Raw genomic sequence first — 20761 nt, forward strand, 5'->3', positions numbered from 1 at the left:
TCACATGTAAGTTTTCAGAATCTGCATGTGCAATCTTACAGAAATTGATGACATCAGGTATGGTGGTAATAGTGTTTCCTTGAGGGGAGGGAATGTAGATGCATGCACTCACATACTTTTTAGAGCCTTTGTGGACTAGATTCTGATAACAAGCTATTCTGCTACTTCTTGGGCTTATGAAGGGCCTGTGGGCAAGTAAGATGAACCAACTGACTGCCTTAGCAGATAATATCACTGAGGTTAGTCTGTCAACTATGAGTCTAACAACTCAATTGCTAGTCCTCCGTTTACCTAGGGACATGTGTAGAAGACTTTTGTCTATCTGCTTCCCAGGACTTCTGTCAGTAGAGTTTGCTAGGTGCACTACCAACCTATTTAAGAAATTACATGCAAGTGAATAGGTTTATGAATAGTCTTTTAGTAATTTCTTAAATGATATCAATAAAACACTTATAAGCTGTACAAGTACTTCATATTGGTTTCTTTGTTGAAAAGAACTTTCTGACTAACCTCTCACTAACCAATGTTCTTGCTACTATTCAAATATCTTAGAAACAGAACAGTTATGCAAACAGGTCCTTGACTTGCGAATTTGCTTCATTACAAAACATTTGTCATTAAACATTGACATGCAAATATAAATAATTAATATTTGCTTTTGCTATCTACATTAGATCAGGAGTTCAGTGTGGTCATTTAGTGCGTTTGCCTTGTTCAACTCTGGTTATATTTTAACTTAAGGCTTTTTCTTCTTTGATATAAGGATAAGCAATGATACAGGTGACACACTCTGAACAGAAGACTTTGATGTCTCAGGATGACTATGAAGTGGATGTCTGTTCTGCTGCTCCTGCAGATGAGTTGCTACTTCAGATCTGGGAGCTGTGGGAAGGTGTTGGTATGGCCAATGGAATACAGTCACTGGATGAATCTAAAGACAATACTGGATGAACTTGTACAGAGGGGTCATGAAGTGACAGTTCTGAGACCTTCAGTTTCAATCTTTCTTGATCCCCAAAAATCACCTGATCTGAAGTTTGAGAGTTTTCCTACGTCTATCAGTAAAGATGATTTTGACAAGGTTTTCACAATGCTTGTTGATGTATGGACTTATGAGATACCAAGAGATTTGTGTTTATCTTTCTCTCCTTTGCTACAAAATGTGATTAATGAATACTCTGACAACTATCTAAGGCTTTGCAAAGACACAGTTTCAAACAAACAACTTATGACAAAACTACAGAGATCCAAGTTTGATGTCCTTTTCTCAGATGCCATTGCTCCCTGTGGGGAGTTGATAGCTGAACTTCTCCAGATCCCTTTTCTGTACAGTCTTCGCTTCTCTCCTGGCTATACAATGGAAAAGTACAGTGGGAAATTTCTAGTCCCTCCCTCCTATGTACCTATAATTTTGTCAGGATTAGGAGGTCAAATGACATTCATGGAGAGGGTAAAAAATATGATGTGTATGTTGTATTTTGACTTTTGGTTTGAGACATTTAATGAGAAGAAATGGAGTCAGTTTTACAGTGAAACTTTGGGTGAGTTATGTTTCTTCTCAGTAGTTCACAGACCTAAATTTCACAAGCATTTAAATCTATAGTCATGTCCATGAAGTGCAAAGTAAACTTGCCTTTTATAGGTGATCAAATGTAATATGCACTGTTAAAGCTGATATTGTTGATCAAAGAGAAGCAGGTGTCCGACCTTATACAGGACATTATGCTGAGATCCAGAGTCGCAAAGAGAAGCAAGTAGACTTTCCTAAGTGGTTCTTACTTGTTTTGCTGTAATTTTTAATCTATTCTAATATGTCACTAGCTATTTAACCAACTCATAATTAATGTATAATAAGGAATGAAATATTTTACAGTTTCAATATGTATATGACATTGAAGAAATTATTTTCTCTTACATAGGCAGCTATCTTTATTTAAAACATAACTGTGGGTTCTGAAAATATATCCAAAAGGTTAAGAGTTTTTTCTGTTTATTTTGGGTACCCACCCAGGTCCAATGTCTCAAAATTGCCTGTATGTTCTGCTTCAGTGAAATTGCTGCACTTTTATGGTATTTGCCAATTTCTGAATACACTTAGCATATGCTCATGCAGACACACATATACATAAATAAATGATGTAAATTATAAAATATATTTGTTGTATTTCCTAAAGAATTTCTTTACTCCTGAAAGATACTATGTTAGTTCAAGACTGAAAAGTGGAACTGGAGTTTCAACCAATACCATACTTTTTTATTGTGTACTTTCCTAATATTCATTGTTTAAACACTACAGAAGCATGGATACATAGGTACTCGGTCTGTATTTTTTGAAGTCCTGGGTTTTTTTTTCCTCTTAAAAAATATTTCATATGGAAAACTAGCCAAAGTTTCTATTCTCATAATTTCTGAAAATGTTGTGATTGTTTTTGTAAGATAAGTACTATTAAATTTCTTAATATGATACAAAGGTAGAAGTACTAACTAAGAAATTCTACAATTCATAAACTTTACAGCTCCTTTAACAAAACAAGGAAGAAGGAATGGCTACAAACTACAAGGACCCTGGGGAAATCTGGCCATGGACTTTTGGACCTGGAATGTGGTTTATATTTGCACTGTTCCTTTTAAAGATGGAGAGAGGAGTAAAATGTGTGCTCTTTAGATAGTGGCTTAGGGGGTATTACAATAACTATTTCAAGTTAATGTAGAAACATTAGTTAATTTTTACAGTTTGCTTTTTAAAAAAACCCAAACTGACATGTATATATATCATGTGAGCAACAAATCATTACACTGCAAATTATGTTGCATATCAATAAACACCGTTTTTTAAATGCACATGTTCCATATCAAGCATGTATTATTCCATCATTTAAGGAAATATATTTTATATTCAAATGACAATCATTCAACTTTTCTCCTTCTCACTTGCTCATTTCTCCTTCTAGGAAGGCCCACTACCTTAACTGAGACAATAGGCAAAGCAGAAATGTGGCTCATTAGATCCTACTGGGATTTGGAGTTTCCTCGCCCAACCTTACCAAATGTTGACTATGTAGGAGGTCTCCACTGCAAACCTGCAAAACCCTTGCCGAAGGTAAGTACATTCTTTAGATCACTTTCTTATTTGGTTTCCTTTCTGGTGAACGTGATTCTACAGCTTTCATTAGATTTTTCTCCCAGGGATAGAGATTTATAGAAAGTTGACTTAAGCATCCTGCTAAGGAGGAGGTGAATAAACTCAGGAAAGAATGTGATAGACCTGGGAAATATTCCTATCAGTGAATTGAATTAGTTCAGTTAATGTACTTAGGTGATTATCAATTGAGTAAAGTTCTTTCCAAGCAATTATGAAGATATATGATTGGACCACAACACTCAGGTAAAAAGTTGGGTGTCTCAGCACAGTCCAATGACATCAGAACTGAATTTGCATACACAGGTTGAACTTGCTGGTCACTAGTCTGTTAAAAATGTTGGTATTTGTGTTCAATGTGAGACAATTTCAAAACACTATGTTGAAGATTTATAGAAGATGACATCATTTTCACTTTCGGCATCTATGTGCTAAACAAAGGCAAGGAACCTCCCTAGTAACCCCGACACACAGGCACACACATACTCACACATATAAACACACACATGAGCATAGACACTTAAGCACACATACACATATGCGCAAACACACACCTATACACAAGCACACAAACATGTACACACACGTATACAGAAACAAATATGTGCACACAAGCACACACACATATAAACACATGACAAAAGACAGAGATATTAAGTCAGTTAAATTCATCAATCATAAAATGCTCATCACCAAAAGTTATGATTAGCATATATCCTAAGGAATTGTTTGATATCTGAACAAACAGAATAGATATAGTTCCTCTCCAACCAGTAAATTTTGTATATTAGCTTTGAAAATATCCTATTCATACACAATATCAGAAAATTACTATATACAATATGTTTATCATGCAATTATTCTTGTTTCATTAAGAATCAAAACATTTTATCAATCAAAGAAGGATGTTTGTAAAAGCTACAACAATGTACATAATATAAAATATATATTATTTTATTAAACACTAGTTAATAATATTAAATCAGACCTTATAAGAGAAAAATAAAATAGCAAGGGAAAAAAATAACAGCCATTTCTATAAGAAGAAAGTTTGTAAACGAAGTGACAATTTTTGAATGATTCATAGAATATGCTTGCACTTCTGAGTTTAAATTTTTCCTGAGGAAAATATGTAGAATATCTGTTGGACTATATATGTAGAATGTATGAGTATAGTTTGTGTAGATGACTGCGAAGTTCAAATCTTTGCTATTGCCATGCTTGTCTTCTGTTTGTTTTAACACAACTCTACTAAATATTCCTATAAACACTTTGATTTTTATTCTCCTAGTTCTTCCATAAATGTTTCATAAGTGATTATTCTACAACTGTATTTTGTCATGAAGCAAATTCTCTTCATAGGAAATGGAAGACTTTGTTCAGACCTCTGGAGAGCATGGTGTCGTGGTATTTACTCTGGGGTCAATGGTCAGCAACATGTCAGAAGACAAAGCCAATGCAATCGCATGGGCCCTTGCTCAGATTCCACAAAAGGTGAGGGAAAGAATTCCATGGGAGGTGACTCTCTACTGAGTCTATGAACGTCCTTGAAAGGTCTTATTATAGAAATGATTCTGTGAAAGGTAAAGTTTTAAGGAAGCTCTAATTTCCCTTAGCCAAACAGATATCCACAACAGATGTTTCAATACTGCAGAAGGAGTTTTTGATTGAAAGTGACTTGAATATAAACATAGTGATCACTGTGGGAACATTCTGAAATGCTGTCATGATGATGACATTGCTATCAAGAGTATGTAGACATAGCCAAATTCTTCAGAGTCCATTTTTCTATTTGTTGATTACTAAAATCACTGTATAAATTAGATTTTCAGGGGTGAGTTAATTTGTATTTAGTATTTCTACCACAATAACAGTAAGCAGGTGTTGAAAAGTTTGAGATGCAACATGACTCTGCATCCTAATTTTGGAATAGGCCTGTTCAGTGTGCAGTTGAGAGGACCATTTAAAGGTGATGGCCTAGACTCACCAACTGTCAATCAAAATACATTTTTGGCTAATTGAGAGAATATGCGATAAAAGGAAAAAAAACTATTTTTTTTGGTTGACCTGCCAGTATTTGTAGGAGAAATATTCAAAGAAATAGTAGAGACATGTGCTTCCCTCACAGTGATGTCTGCATCATAAAAGTTTATGATGTCTGCATCATAAACTCACCACTCTGCTCCTAACCAGTCAGAGTGAAAATCCTAACACACAAGGAAGAAATAGGGAGCTTGTGTCTATGACACTACACAATATACAAATGTCTCTCGTAATTAAAAATCAAATAATTATAATTCTTCCATTACCACTCAGGGTTCGTTAGCCAGGAGGGTCCCACAGGTAGGTCCTGAAGGATGAAGGGAAAACCAGGAAGCCAGGCCAACTTTGCAATATGAAATAAGCACCTTAGCAATTTGTCCAAGGTTTGAACCTAACAAATCTAAGCCCACTCAAGGGAAAGACTCCCTCACAGGCTCTAAATCATTTGCTTCATAGTAGTAACACATAATATGGAATTTTGTCATGTCTTGGTTTAATACAATCCATTAATATCACAACTGAGATCCTTTCCTTTATGGTTGAATGAAATAACAGAAAAGCCAAATTGTACCTTATTATGGGGATGAATGTGCATAGTAAAAACTATATTATAAAAATGCAAATCTATTAAAAGCCAACAATAGCTGCCTTCAGGTAAACCAGGCTGTAAACTTCCCATTGGCCACATGGTGGCATTAACATTTCATAAGTCAATCAACCATCTCCATTTACCAGATTATTTTTTAATTACAAAACCAGGAGAATTGCAGGGAGAATGGGGGTCTCCATGTGCCCATTTTTCACTGTCCTCTGATGACCTTGTGAAGAGTCCATATCTTTTTCTTTGAAACAGACCATCAAGATGTCCAGACAGGTTCACTAGGTTTTTATATAATTTTTGACTCCTATGAATAACTGAGTCGTACTTATGTCCCTATCTACTTGGGAATATAGGTCACATAATCTCCTGCATCTCTTTTCCTAGTCCTTTTCATTTTTCACAACCCAGACTTTCATTAGAATTTCGATTGTGGAGAACAGGTATCATTAGATGTGGGAATATAGATCTCTGCATGAGTCTCTTGTAGAAAGTCTCTTTACCAAAATTAATCAGAATATGAGTAACACAAAGCTGGAGGATTTCCTATATGTCTTCTGGGCCTTTACATTGTAATTTTGTGGCATTCTGTTTAATCATTTAGAACTCATAGTTCCCAACTCTATTAGGGTTGAATTACCCCCCATAACAAGCCATCTAGGTGCCCTTTATTCCATGGTTATAATAGAAGCATCAGTCCCTTATAACTAATGAATACTGTAAACATTTTCCCTTTACTTTTAAGTCCAATAATGGTTTCTCATTTTTCTTTAGTAAGTTGATTAAATCTACATAGTCTTACTTGTACTGTGTCCTTGCTCACAAAACATGTTTCTTTGTGAAAGACAATTTAAACAATAGTAATAACTGCAATTTTCCTTCTGGTTAAACAATCAATTACTAGGCACTGTATTTGTGATTGCACTGTCCCCTGTTAAATATTCATCAGTGGTTTCTGTATGAACTATGATTGCATTTATGGATAAACTACTGAAACCCAATAAAAGTCCAACTCTTTGAGGCAGTATAAGTCCCCAATATTCTGTGTGTAACCTTAAGGGACATTGAAGAGTATAATGGCAATACTTAAGGGCGAGGACTCCCAATAGCAGCACTTCCATGTATGACATCTTGAAACAAAAACTTGTTTGATTATAATCTGAAGTCTGACATCAATGTTGTTATTGTTGCCTTAAAACCTTCTAATTTTGTGGGGCCTTTAGGAGACCCCTAAACATATTTTCCTACTGTTAGCTGGTATTGTTTTTGTTTCCAAGCAATGTATATTTCTACCCTTATCAAATTTGGTTCAACATTTCTTAACCCAATGTTTTCCTTCCTTGCATATAGGGTAAAACCAGGAACTCATTGATTCTGAACTTACAATTGTAGGGACAATTTACATTGCTTCTTCAAGTAATGGTCACTTTCCTAACATCTATTTTTGTAATGCATAGACTTCTATACCAGCTAATTTTGCTCTTTGTTTGTAGGTCCCTACATTCTGAAGTTAATTACCTTTGAAAGTCTAGAACATTTTCTATCTCTCTTTGAGGCATGATTAATCCTTGGCAATCTTTATCAACATTTTCAAAAGCTAAGTATTTTAATAATAACACTCGAATTTGTTCCTCTTTTGCTTGATTTTCAATAGCATCTTTAAGTTTCTCTATGAAGTCAGCCATAAGGCACAGAGGGACTTTGTATTTTTACTACTGTCCTAGATCTGAAGTCAGATTGCAGGCAATACAGGAAACATTTTTAAAGGAGACTCCAAAAATTGAGCTGAGGGTGCTATCACCCGTATATTTGACAGTTGTGCTGTATTTACTTTGATTTTAGCTACACTAGGAAATATTCCTAGATTTTCCTTCTTTCCTAAATTTAAGATGTTATCATCCAGTTTATATTCATGCAAGGAATTAGTTATTTCGTCCACATTTTTAATAACCTCCTTATCTTCACTTAGTATTTTATAGCAGTTCAAATTAATGCCTAAGTCACCCCAAATTGAATGGGAATCTCTTCTCGTTATTTATATACCTTTCCAATATTCATTCATACTCTGTCAGATACTTCTTCATCTAAAGCACTTTCTCCTGGAAACTTGGGGTTATAATCACAAGCAATAGTTAACTCTGATCAGAGAATCAGACAATGTACAGTCTGAGGGTTTAGAAAGGCATATGAGCAAAAATCACGAATTGAAGTTGTATATGATCAGTACGACAAGCCATGTGTAACAAAAAATAAGTTTTTCCATAGAGTCTTACTTGGGTTATCGTTGCTCTGAAGAGACATCATGTCCATGGCACCTGTAATCATAAATACACTTAAATGTGGTAGCTCATTTAACCATTATCATAATGAAGGGAAGTATGGTACCATGCAGGGACCTGAGCATGCTACATCTTGCAGGGAAAAGGAAGTCCCAGGTTTGAATTTAACAAACTTAAGTCTGAGGAAAATCCTCCCTCACAGGCTCTAAAATCTCTGTTTCATAGAAAAGACACATGGTAGAGAACTATGTCATGCCTTGTAGTTATAAAGTACAGGTATCAGAGTTAAGTTTCTTTGTGAGGGAATGAAGTAAGAGAAAAAGCAAAATGTACCTTATTATCAGAATAAATATGTGTAGTATATAAGGAATCTTTTAAATACAAAACTATTATAAATTGATCTTAAATAACTGTCTCTAGGTAAACCTGACTATAGAGCTCCCATTGACCACATGATGGCGTTAACATTTCACAAGTCATTCAATCAGCTCCATTTGCCAGATTATTTTTAATTATAAAACCAGGAGAATTTCAGGAAGAAAAAGAAGTCTCTATGTGTTTATTCTCCATTGTTCTCTGACAACCTTGTGAAGAGCCTATTTCTTTTCTTTAGAAACAAACCAGACAGGATCACTAGATTTTATATAATTTTGACTCTTATGAAAAACCCAAGTCATGTTTATATTCTTGTCCACATGGGAATATAGGTTCCATAATCCCTTGTAACTCTTCCTAGACATTTCATTTTCAATAACTCAATATTTTCATTAGCATTTCCGATTCTGAGGTCGACTGAAAGTCACACTGAGATAAGCTTGAGGCAAAGAGACCTCAGAGCTCACCCCACAGTGACATACTTCGTCCAGCAAGGCCACACCTCCTGATATTCCCACTTGCTTAGAGGGCCATTTTCTATCAAACCACAACAGAAACACACAGGACAGTTTAAACATGATCTGGAGACAATAGCAAGCAGTAGTGGTTAACCTGAAATAGATCCACTCTATCTGTTATACCTGGAAGTTTGGTGAAACACAATTACCAAAAAAGAATCTTGCATTTTGAAGAAATTGAGGTCACAAGACTCTCATTTTCTTAGAGTGTTCTCTCAAGCACTCAGAATTCTACTCATGTGACCCCATTTGTGGATCATGTTTTAAAACTACACTATGCAAAATTACTCCTTGGATGGGCTAGATGATTCCATACTCCTATTAGTCAACATGATGGCATTGGTTCAAAAAACTTCAGACCAGAGAGAATTGTGGATCAGAAATATTTGTCATAAATAAGAAATCAAAGTCTAACAACTTGAAATTCAATGAAAATAACATAGAAAATGTGAATAAAAGTAAACCCCCCCAAAGCATTTAAAATATAGTGGTGTTAAAAGTAGACTATTAGAACTGTCAAACACTCTTCTCTGAGATTGAATTATATCACCGTGGAAGTGTATTAAATATTTTCATGTATCATTAGCTATCTCATTTGTCTAAACATCTCTGCTTAGAAAAATGATGATTATGTTTAACCTTCTGGAATGTGAAGTTAAACACAGACTCTGCTGGCGCAATCTTCTCAGTCTCTCAAGATCTCTCGATATTTTCCCCTTCTGATGTCTTCATCCCTCCTAGGGGAGGTATTTACCTACGGTATATTTAAACATAAGAAGATCTATATTTACAATTTCTGTTTTTGAAATTATAATAGAATTACATCATTTCTCCTTTTCAGTTATTCCTCCAAATCCTCTCATATCCATTCTCCTTGCTCTCTTTCAAATTCATACCATTATTTTTATGAATGCTGTTACATACATATATACATATTATATGTATTCCTAAATATAATTTGGCTCCAGCAATAAAGATGATCTAATCTTTAACAGGTTATTTGGAGATTTGAGGGCAAAACACCAGATACCTTAGGACCCAATACCAGAGTTTACAAATGGCTGCCCCAGAATGACCTTCTAGGTAAGACTCTCAGTAAACCTATCTTAGCTGACTTCAAAATCCTTTATAGAACACTTAGTGAATGTATTGTTTATTTAAGATAACAAGTTCTGGTATGCAGTTGATTGTTATTAATAACCATTATCTCTTAGCTACCATGTACCACATGTATTAAACTTGGAATCAGGATTTCATAGTTCAGCTTTCAAGTCCAAAGCAATTCTGCAAAATATCTCTCTGCAAATTTAGTTTCTTCTCACTTTAAGAGAAGAAAACATTTCACCAAGGTTATGAGTATTAGAATCTTCACATAGGTTTTCTTGGGATGAGGATTAAGAGAAAACAAAAATTGTGTGGTAAGCTAAATTAATAAATTGTATTAAGTAAAATTAATCTTCATGTAGAAAATCTCCTTTCAGTTCCTCATAGTGCACATTTCTCATTTCATGTCTAAGAATGTTAATTAATATCATCCTGAACTCATCTTATTCTAGGTCATCCAAAAACCAAAGCCTTTGTAACTCATGGTGGCGCCAATGGAATCTATGAGGCGATCCATTTTGGAATCCCTATGATTGGCATTCCTTTGTTTGGAGAGCAGCATGATAACATTGCCTACATAGTAGCCAAAGGAGCAGCTATTTCATTAGATTTCAGAACAATGACAAGGGCAGATTTGCTTAGTGCACTGGAGGCCGTCATAGATAATCCTTTGTAAGTATACCTTTTGAAATGTATATATGTTGTTATTTGTTTACCATTAATTATGATTCTTTTTGAAGGCCAAAGGAGCAAGAATTATCCTGAAGGCAAAAATAATGGAAGGTACAGAGACAAATTAGGGCATGATTCAGTGTCATGTTTCTTTCCTCTTTTTGATATTACTTTTTAGTTCCATGTTGTTCTTTATCATTCTTTTTTATGTAAATCATACTTTTCCTAAAAGTATAATACTTCTACTTAATCCTCCAAACACCTTGTCCAACAGGCATATTTCACCAGCATTGGAAAATTTTTATTTTCAATACTTTTAGTAAAGTAATTGATCAGAGTTTTAAGGATAGTATAAAATTTAAATATCCAAGAAGTGAAGTGAAATTAAAAGTTGGAGTGGAGAGACACTTGTTTGTTCCTTGCTACCCAGAACCAAAATAATCACGCAGAAACTATATTAATTAAATTACTGCTTGGTCCATTATCTCTAGCTTTTTATTGGTTTATTCTTACATCTTAATTTAATCTATTTCTATTAATCTGCATATCACCACATGGCAATGGCTTACAGGCAAAGTTTCAGCCTATATGTCTCCAGAGTCAGCTCCATTGCATTTCTTTGACTCTGCCTTCTTCCTCCCATGCTATAGGCAAAGGCAATTCTTTCTTCATTAACAAATTAATGCAACACACAGACAGAAGGACCCCCCCCCACGCAACATTTTCCCTTTTCTGTTAAAACAAAAAGGAAGGCTTTACATTTAATAAAACTTCTCAAGCAAGAATAATGGTCCTACTGTTTATGTGTTGCTTTCATTGGTTAATCAATAAAGAAACTGCTTGGCCTGATAGGGCAGAACTTAGGTAGGCAGAGAAGACAGACTGAATGTTGGAAAGAAGGACAAAGTGACAGATGTCGTGGATCTCCTGCCTGAGATGGATGCTGGTTAGAATCTTGCCAGTAAGCCAAAGTCACGTGACAATAAACAGATTAATAGAAATGGGTTAAATGAAGATGTAAGAATTAGCCAATAGGAAATTAGAGCTAGTGGGCCAAGCAGTAATTTGATGACTATAGTTTTCTTTTGATTATTTCAGGTGTAAGCTAGCCGGGCAGCCGTAACAGAACAAAGTGACCCTGTTTCCCACCATTTCCCCTTTTCTGTTTAAACAAAAAGGAAGGCTTTAACATAGCAAAATTGCATCAATAAAACAGTTCTCAAGCAAGAATTACAGTTACAATTTTTATATCTACTTTATCTTTTATCATAACTAAGGAAAACTATAAGTATAAATTCTTCAACTCCATCAAAGACTCCAGAAGGATATGACATTGTCTAAGTAAACAGGAGGTACAATGCAAACAATTTCTAAAACTGTAGAATTGAAGGGACATTTTGTTGCCTAGATGGTCACCCAAGGTTTTTCTGTATTGTTGGCACATCTTCAGCCTACAGGCGCATAGTACCCAGCAGAGTTTTTCATAAAGTAGGAAATCTTAAAGATACTGTTGCCTATATTGGAAGTTTGCCAGTAACATTCTATTGTATCTTGCAGAACATCTGGCAGACTCTTTCATGTAGCAGGAACCCTGAAGAACCATCTCACATTTAGGCAATTTCAGCAGTCATTTCTTTGAAGGTCTAGCATGTCCATTTATGTGGCCAAACAAGAGCAGTTTCTTACCCAAATGACTAAGAAACTTCATAAGGAACCTCTTTGATGACCATCTCCTTTTTGAAGTAGCTTGCTCTTCCAGGTGCAGATGTGTCTCATTGTCATAAAAAGTCCTAATTTCTTAAAACACTTAAATGCCATATTCTGAGGATCTATGAAAGATTTGAAGAATATCTAACTAAAATATCTCTCTATATAACTTGAAAACCTAACATGACTACAAACTTATTATTTAGATGGTTATTTATTAACCTATACTTCTTACTTATACATTACATTTTTAAATGAACAACACAATCACAATACCTTAATCAAAACAGAAATATACAAATAAAAAGATTGACCTTAGATTTGCATCAATAAACAAAGATCGATACAAATGCAAATCTCTATAGCATATCTTGCTTTAAATATAAAGACACATTTATAAATAATATTTAGGAATTTGCATGTAGTTTTTTCCAAACTGCTTACTACTCTTTATTGGACAAAGTAATTTTTTGAGGGGTGTTCAAGGCAACCTTTCCAGGAATCTTGGTTCAGAAACCACACCGGTCTGGAAGCAATATATAGGTTTCCAACCTCTGTGGTAACAAGAGAAGAACCTCTTTTCCAAGGCAACACATCCTAAAATGCAAATTTGGAAGAAATGATACCATTATAATATACATACTGGTTTAGCTTAGCAGCTCATACAATAAAATGTCCCTCTTTACTTAGCTCCTTTACAGTCAAAAAACTCAAAGAAAACTCAGTAATATACATAATCCAGACTCCCTGTGAGTTTTCCATTATCTTTATGTGGCTAATTTTTTTTTTACTCCTTTTATTCTATGTCTGTCTATACTCTGTCTCTTTAAACACTTTATTATATGATTTCCTTATTTAACAACTCTCTATAATCTTTTCTTTCTCTCTCCCAAATCTATGTACATTTATTCAACACTGTGACCCATTTAGATGTCTTTTATTTCCGAATCTGTCCTGTTGTGTATCTATAATTCTTTAATGTCCAGGATTATTTTAATGCTATTAAATTGCTAATTGATTCTTAAAACTTAAACTGTGCCATTACTATGATATATATGGTACTGCCTGATTTTCTGTACAGTCTAAAACTCAAGCTGTTCAATTACTATGATATGTATGAAACATCCTGCTTGCTCAGCACAGTCCAGAATGGCAGAGCTGGTTGCTGCCTCTGAGAGCCATGCCCACAGCCCCATTCTCAGGCACACAGTCAGGCCATGCTGTCATTAAGCTAGTTGAAGCAGTCTGTTCACAAATCCAAATCCAAATGTTGTATCTCCTGAAACAGCCAAAAAGCTGGCATTTCAAAATGGTTGCAACTGAATTAGAAAACAAAAATCTCTTAAGGGAGCTGCAGCACACTGCCAGCAAACAGCAAGAAGCTGTGTTAAACTCTTTATTTTTGTGTATAGAATTCCTTTTCAAGCTTTCTCACATTTTACATTGATTTCAGTCCACCACATTGACACCTCTTGTTGGACAGGGTAGCCATTTGTTGGTTCCCAGCTGTCTAAACTGGAAATAATCACACCAAAATGTATAATTTAAATCACTTCTTGGCCCATTAACTCTAGCTACTTTTTGCCTAACACTTATTAATTTAACCCATTTCTCTCGACCTATATATTACCATGTGGTCATGGCCTACCAACAAAATTTCAGCATGTCTATTTCTAGCAGCTTCATGGCATCTCTCTGACTCCACCTTTCTTCTCCCATCATACAGCTTAAGTTTCCCCACCTAGTTATTTTTTCCCTGCCATAGGATCAAAAGGTTTATAAATTAACCAATAATAGCAGCACACAGACAGAAGGAACTCCCAAACAATTTCCCCTTTTCCGGATATAGATATGCTGGAACAATGCTGGTAAGCCACTGCCACGTGGTGATGTACAGATTAGTAGAAATGTGTTAAATTAATTATACAAGTGTTTCCAATAAGAACCTAGAGCTAATGGGCCAGGCAGTGATTTAATTAATGCAGTTTCCATGTGATTATTTCAGGTCTAAGCTAACTGGATGACCAGGTACCAACAAGCAGCCTTCCTTGCAAAAATAAAATATTAGAGGTAGTACCAGCCATAGGAAAATATTACAGCAGAGAAATTGAATGTGATAAAAGAGATAGGTAAATTTTATGAAAGTTATAACTTTCTACATTGAAATAGCATATATATTAACATAAAAGTAAGTGTATGGTTAGATATTTAAATATGCAACCTGTCTTTGAATAAATTTAAATAATGAAAACTTATTACTATGAAGCAAATTAACATGTTGATACTTACTTTTCTTTGATTAAAAAAATTCATTTGGAAACTTTTCGAAAAAGAGTTTTTTTAAAAAAAAATGTTTCTTTCCAACTTTCAGCATTACTTCTGTGACTATAAAGAATTTGTGTGGTGTTAGGACCAGAGTGAAAGCTACCCCGTTTCATGTTAGCATAACTACTGGTGTCATTCTTATTCAGATCTTTTGGAAGAAGCTGCTTGTTTGTTCCCAGTCACTCAGACTCGAACTAACCAATCAGAAACTATATTAATTACAAAACTGCTTTCTCTATTAGCTTATGCATATTTTCTGCTAGTTCTTGTATCTTAAATTAGCCAATTTCTATTAATCTGTGTATTGCCACTTGGTTTTGGCCTACCAGTAAGGACCTACTATCTATCTCCTCTCCGAACAATCGATGCATGGCTTCTCTCTGACTCCACCTTCTTTCTCCCAGAATACAGCTTAGTTTTACCTGCCTAGCTCTGTTCAGCCCTGTCTTTGACCTAAGTCACTTCTTTATTAACCAATATTATTCACAGAATACTGTGATAATACTATGTAATTATTTTTAATGTTTATACAAAAAGACCCACATCACGTGCTACTTAGGGATTTACTTGATTGAGAACAACTCTAGATGTTCTACTTAGATTTTGTTAGGGTCCCATGTTTTTGAGAAAGACTAGAGGTTTCATATTTATTCTGATTTTTTTAGGGACCTATGTTGCTAAAAATGACTATAGGTGTCATGATTATTCAGATCTTGTTTAGATACTCATGTTGTTGAGACTTTATGAGTATAGTTTATCAAGGAAACAACTTTATAGCAGTTCCCTCTGACTTTTAAAATCTTTCAATTCTCTCTACTGTTTTATACCACAAAAGCTAGTTTTCAGGTAGGGGGATGTCAAGTCAGTTCCAGCTGAGAGGTCTCTGTGCTCTGTTTCTGAATTGCATGCTCATTCAGCAATAGATAGAAACTTACCTTCTACCTTTTCAGAAAAAGATATTTCAATAGGCTCAATTTTCAGGGAGTTTCTTTGATAGACTTGGCCAGTAGTATCTTAAAAAGAGGTTTCCTCGTGTTTGGTAGTGAGGTTTGGGTAAGGTGCTCTTTGACTCTTCAATTGAGCACCATCAGTCCAGTTGAAGAAAAGATCATTAAAATTATATATGTATGCTTATACAAAAATTGTATGTGTTATGGGTGATTTGAATGAATTATTAATAGTAAAATTGTTCATGGCTTTTTCTGATATTTTTATGATACTTTATTACTGTCTGCCCTTCTTTTGTATTACCTATCCTCACCCTTCCCTAAGGAGCTTCCTCTCTTTCAATTTCCTAATCAGATAAGTTATAAAATAAATTTTAAATAAATGTAACATGTATACGTAGAAATGATGATTATCTAATAAGAATAAATACATAATTCTATCACTTTGCTTTGTAAATAAAAAGACAGTAAGTTACTATTATTTCAATTTCTATTTTACTGCATTAAACTGACATCAGAGTTGATGACTTGTCTTTATAACCCTTCTCCTTTATATGCTTATCAATAATTATTTCAGCATTAGAATCAAGTACAAGTTGTATTTGTACTTCAGTGTGAAACTTTTACAAGTCATACTTCTAAAGTTACAGTGCTAACAGAAAACAAATATCAACAATAAAATTAAAAATTAGGCTTGAAAATTGACTCTGTCAATAAGGGAAGGTCTACGCTAGCAGAGGACCAGAGTTCTATTCCCAACATTTACATCAGCTGGTTACAAACATCTGTAACTCTAACACCAGCAGATCTCATAGCACACACACACACACACACATACACACACACAGTTTACACACTTTACACATATACTTTCTCATACGCATATTTAAAAGTAATAGCAAAAAAATTTGTGATTATACTTTACAATAAGAATCATAAAAGTAACCAAAAATTCAATACAGAAACAAAGAAGAAAATTATTCTTCCTATTAATTTTATCAATTAGTTGATGACCTTAATTAGAAAAATGTAAAAGCAATGAGAAGCAGCTATTAGAGATAATTATTAAGAACCAGGAAACATTTGTAATGAAAAACACTAATCATTGATAGATGTGCCATAAAAATCTCATTTCAATCTTTATCAAATTTACGCAGATATGCACTACCATGGGGACTCAAGAGTGATTTGCTTTCTACTTATCCATCCTGACACCAGTACATATTTTGTACACAAAAATTACTCCTAATTGCTTATGGGTAACTGAAACTTTAAATACTCAAATAATATCTCATTTTGATTTATTTTGTATTTAAGACTTAACTGTCTCTAAACTCTACTTTAGGAATATTTGATCTCTCTTATTTTTCTTTTTAAATGCTTAATTTTTAATTTTCGAGGAACTCAGACATGCCTCTGAAGATCTTCTTAGTCATGAACATGAAACAAAATATGAAACAAAATATATTTTCCTTCTATATGATGTGATTAATGTTTACACATGTGCAATTTTCATTTCTAATGTAAGCTAATGTCTGTTTTCCTTCTGTCAGCTATAAAAAGAATGCAATGTGGTTGTCAACCATTCACCATGACCAGCCCATGAAACCCCTGGACAGAGTCATCTTCTGGATTGAGTTTGTCATGCGCCACAAAGGGGCCAAGCACCTGAGGCCACTTGCACACAACCTCACCTGGTACCAGTACCACTCTCTGGATGTGATTGGATTCCTACTGGCCTGTGTGGCAGCCATAACTTTCCTTTCCATGAAATCTTTCTTATTCATTTATCAAAAGTTTGTAAAGACAGGAAAGAAAACAAAGAGTGAGTAGAGCTCATTGAGAAGGCACATGAACTACATTTCAGCATCGTTCTAGTTTGTGAATGGCCTTCTGAACATTCACTGATTACTCTATCAAGGCATATCTTCATTAGAGGGGAAGGGAATTATAATATATAATAATATATAATTATAATTATATAATATATAATATATATAATTATAATAATATATTATAATCTCACAAAATAAAAGACATAATGAAAATAAGCTGAGCAAATGATAAAGAACACCCTAGTAAGCATATTTCCTCTGTGGTATCTGCTTCAGTCCTGCCTCCTGAGTCCTGCCTTGAACCCCTGCCCTACATTTCCTCAGCAATGGACAGGGAGCCGTGAGATGAAATAAACCCTCTTCTTTATCAAACAAAAAAAAATGAAAATTTAAAAACTAAGAGAGGCCTTGGCATTCATTATTCAGGGCATGCAGCATTATGATAAGAAAATATGTGATGGACAGGCAAGACAGAACGGGACGTGGGAACAGTTTGTTCTCTGTGAAGAGAGGTGGAACTGTAGCAGTGAAGGCAGCAAGGCAGGGCCTGATGAGAGAGCTCTGTAATGCTATCGGAGGTGATGGTGTTATCTGGACCTGTGCTGCTGCAGAGGGCCATGGCTCTTCTGTAGCAGGGGTCTGTGTCAATGTCCATGCAATGTGGACCTTCTTGGTCTGGGCTCCCATTTGAGGCCAGGATGTTGTCTGAGTACGGTGATGAACTGATCCAGCCCCTCAGGAGCTACCACACAGTAGCACCAGCTGTGATAAAAGTACAGAAGAGATGGCCTGTCCCTAGCATGGGCAGTGAGGGAGAGCTGGTTCAGATGGTGTGGGCATGGGAGAACTAAACCCAACGATTAATGGCCACAAGACTAGGGTTAGCTAGCCCTGCAACTTGCCTGAGCAGCTAGGAAGAGCTGGCCTTAAACGAAGGTGTAGGTGAGCATGGCCTCATTAGTGTGGGAGAGCTGATCCTTACCCCTCATCTTGTCAGTGTCAGATTGTTGGCCCTGGTAACATGGGTGAGCAACAGCTAACCCTGATTGTGTGAATACAGAAAAGCCAGTCTCACCCCTCACCTGGGCGTCATAGAGAGCTAGCATCAGTGACCAAATCAGCTACCACTCAAGCCCAGATCCCGGGCTTTGAGCTGTCCAGCCCAGCACATACCACATCTATGAGCTGCTGGAGTTACCGGGGCAGGACTTGCAGAACCAAAGTTGCAGGATCTCCATGACACAGGGCAGCAACTGGATAGCCCAGAGGAGTCTCAGAGAGGATCCAGCATCAATAGTGTAGCAGAATCCAGAGGCCTTGACCAGTCCAATGACTCATTGCAGTGAACTTTCACAAGTAAAGCTGTTTGTTTAAGGAGTATACACTGTGACACAGTGTCTCACTCCACCATCTACTGTGAGACTTTTTTGTAATTTTAATTTTCTATTGTCTTTTGGGGAGGCAAGTTACAATGGTGGAAGTCAGATCTGAAAAGCCTGAGAAATGAGTGGGTCTGTGGTGTATGATATGAAATTCAAAGAATCAATAAAAAACTGTGGGAAAAAATTAAACAAGGAAATAACCCTTATTCTTTTATAAAATAATAGTGTGACAAAAATTTAAACAAGTATGGATCTCATCCTCAAAGTCCTTTTCATATTCATACGAGTTGTGACTACAGCTGGGTGTTGTTTAATAACATGTGTATGAGGGAATTAGTTCAACAATTAATTCAAAAAACAATAACTGACAAAATTCATACATCTTATCATAATTTCCTACTGATGATTGCCTCAGAACAGGAAAGACAATGTTAAGAAGACTTGAATAAAACATTGATATTGTGTTGTAAATGATGGGGAAAGATTTAAATGTAGTCTTTTCTTTTTCTTTTGTTTTATTTGTTAACTTTACTTTAATGTTTTGTTTACTTTTATTATTATTTTTCATTTATTTTTAACAAGAACCACAGTTTTCCCTCCATCCATGAACCTCTTTACTACCCTCCATCTGTGCCTCCTCCATTTTGAAAAGAGCAGGTCCCCCATGGGAGTCAGCATAGCAAGGCCTATCAAGTTGAGAGAGGACCAGGATCCTTCCACTCCATCAAAGCTGGGCAAGACATTCCTACATAGGGAATAGGTTCCAAGGAGCCAGCTCATGCATCAGGGATAGGGCCTGGTTCCATTACTAGGGACCCCACAAACATATCAGGCTTTACAACTGTCAGCCACATGCAGAGGGCCTAGATTTGTCCCATGCAGGCTCCGTTCCTGTTGGTCCAGAGTCATGAACTCTCACTAGCTCAGGTCTGCTGTTCTGTGGGTTCTCCATCATTATCTTGATCCTGCTGTTTCCTATGAAAATATTAAACGAGACAAAAAAAGTTCTATATTTTATTAATTTGGAAATACACTCTTTGACAAAAAAAAAATATGTTTCTCCTGTTAGTATTTTTTTTTCAATTATTAAAGTTTAGGGTTAAGTTTGAATGTTGCTCTCTAAATTGCACTTGCTCATCAGCTGTACCGTTTTGAATTAGGTAAACAATTAGAATGACAATGTAGAGCGCATGGCCAGTGGGCTGTGAGGAACTCAGCAATTAGGATGTCCACACAAGATTTGTCTTTTGAATATGCTTGGGTTATCCACAGCAAACATTTCCTATAATATCTTAAAAATAAAAGTTTAACAGATATCTCACCAAGCAGGGAAGAGTTTTCAGTCAGAAAATGCTGCTGCAGGGTTCCATTAGGGAATCTCTTTCCATGAGGATGCCTAGGAAAGGATCTGTGGCCTGGACCCCTGCCATGGTGAAGTCCTTAAGCTGTGTCAGGTCAGCACAGCAGGGGTTCCAGAAAGACCCTGAGAGCACAAGGAGAACCTGTGAGCTTAGCAACAGTGCTGGAAATTCGATGGTAACAAAAGCTAGGGTCACACAGAGTCTAGTTTCAAAGTCTTCAAAATAAAGGCTTGAGGAGCTGTTTCTCAGGAGGATCATGTCATGTGATCTACAACCTGACCAGATTTGTACTGCATGCATATTAGAACAGTGAGGTCCATATGCTTCTTTCCTTTTTTACAATTTATTATTTATTTATTTATTTATTAAAAATTTTCTCCTCCTCCCCTCCTTCCATTTCCCTTCCACTTTCGCACTTCCCCTCTCCCTCTCCAAAGAGGAGTCAGGGTGCCCTGCCCTGTGGGAATTCCAAGGAC

General features: G+C 35.6%; 1 protein-coding gene across 1 annotated transcript; it reads left to right on the forward strand.

Annotated features, from left to right (window-relative positions):
- The first annotated feature begins 772 nt into the window (after window positions 1-772).
- LOC125406235 (UDP-glucuronosyltransferase 2B17-like) lies at window positions 773-19398 on the forward strand. The gene is made up of 6 exons (XM_087908918.1): window positions 773-1541; window positions 2952-3100; window positions 4502-4633; window positions 9948-10035; window positions 10509-10728; window positions 17261-19398. The coding sequence occupies exons 1-6, from the start codon at window positions 818-820 to the stop codon at window positions 17538-17540; spliced, it is 1593 nt and encodes a 530-aa protein (XP_087765044.1). The 5' UTR covers window positions 773-817; the 3' UTR covers window positions 17541-19398.
- The last annotated feature ends 1363 nt before the right edge of the window (window positions 19399-20761 follow it).

The sequence above is a fragment of the Myodes glareolus genome, chromosome 8, assembly GCF_982192425.1.
Source record: "Myodes glareolus chromosome 8, mMyoGla1.1, whole genome shotgun sequence".
Classification (NCBI taxonomy): domain Eukaryota; kingdom Metazoa; phylum Chordata; class Mammalia; order Rodentia; family Cricetidae; genus Myodes; species Myodes glareolus.

Excerpts from the sequence above, each read along its gene's own strand:
- LOC125406235 (XM_087908918.1), top strand. The coding sequence starts at position 818 with ATGACTATGAAGTGGATGTCTGTTCTGCTGCTCCTGCAGATGAGTTGC. Across the intron at positions 3,101-4,501 it reads CTGCAAAACCCTTGCCGAAG|GAAATGGAAGACTTTGTTCA; the intron begins GTAAGTACATTC and ends TTCTCTTCATAG. Across the intron at positions 10,729-17,260 it reads GCCGTCATAGATAATCCTTT|CTATAAAAAGAATGCAATGT; the intron begins GTAAGTATACCT and ends TCCTTCTGTCAG.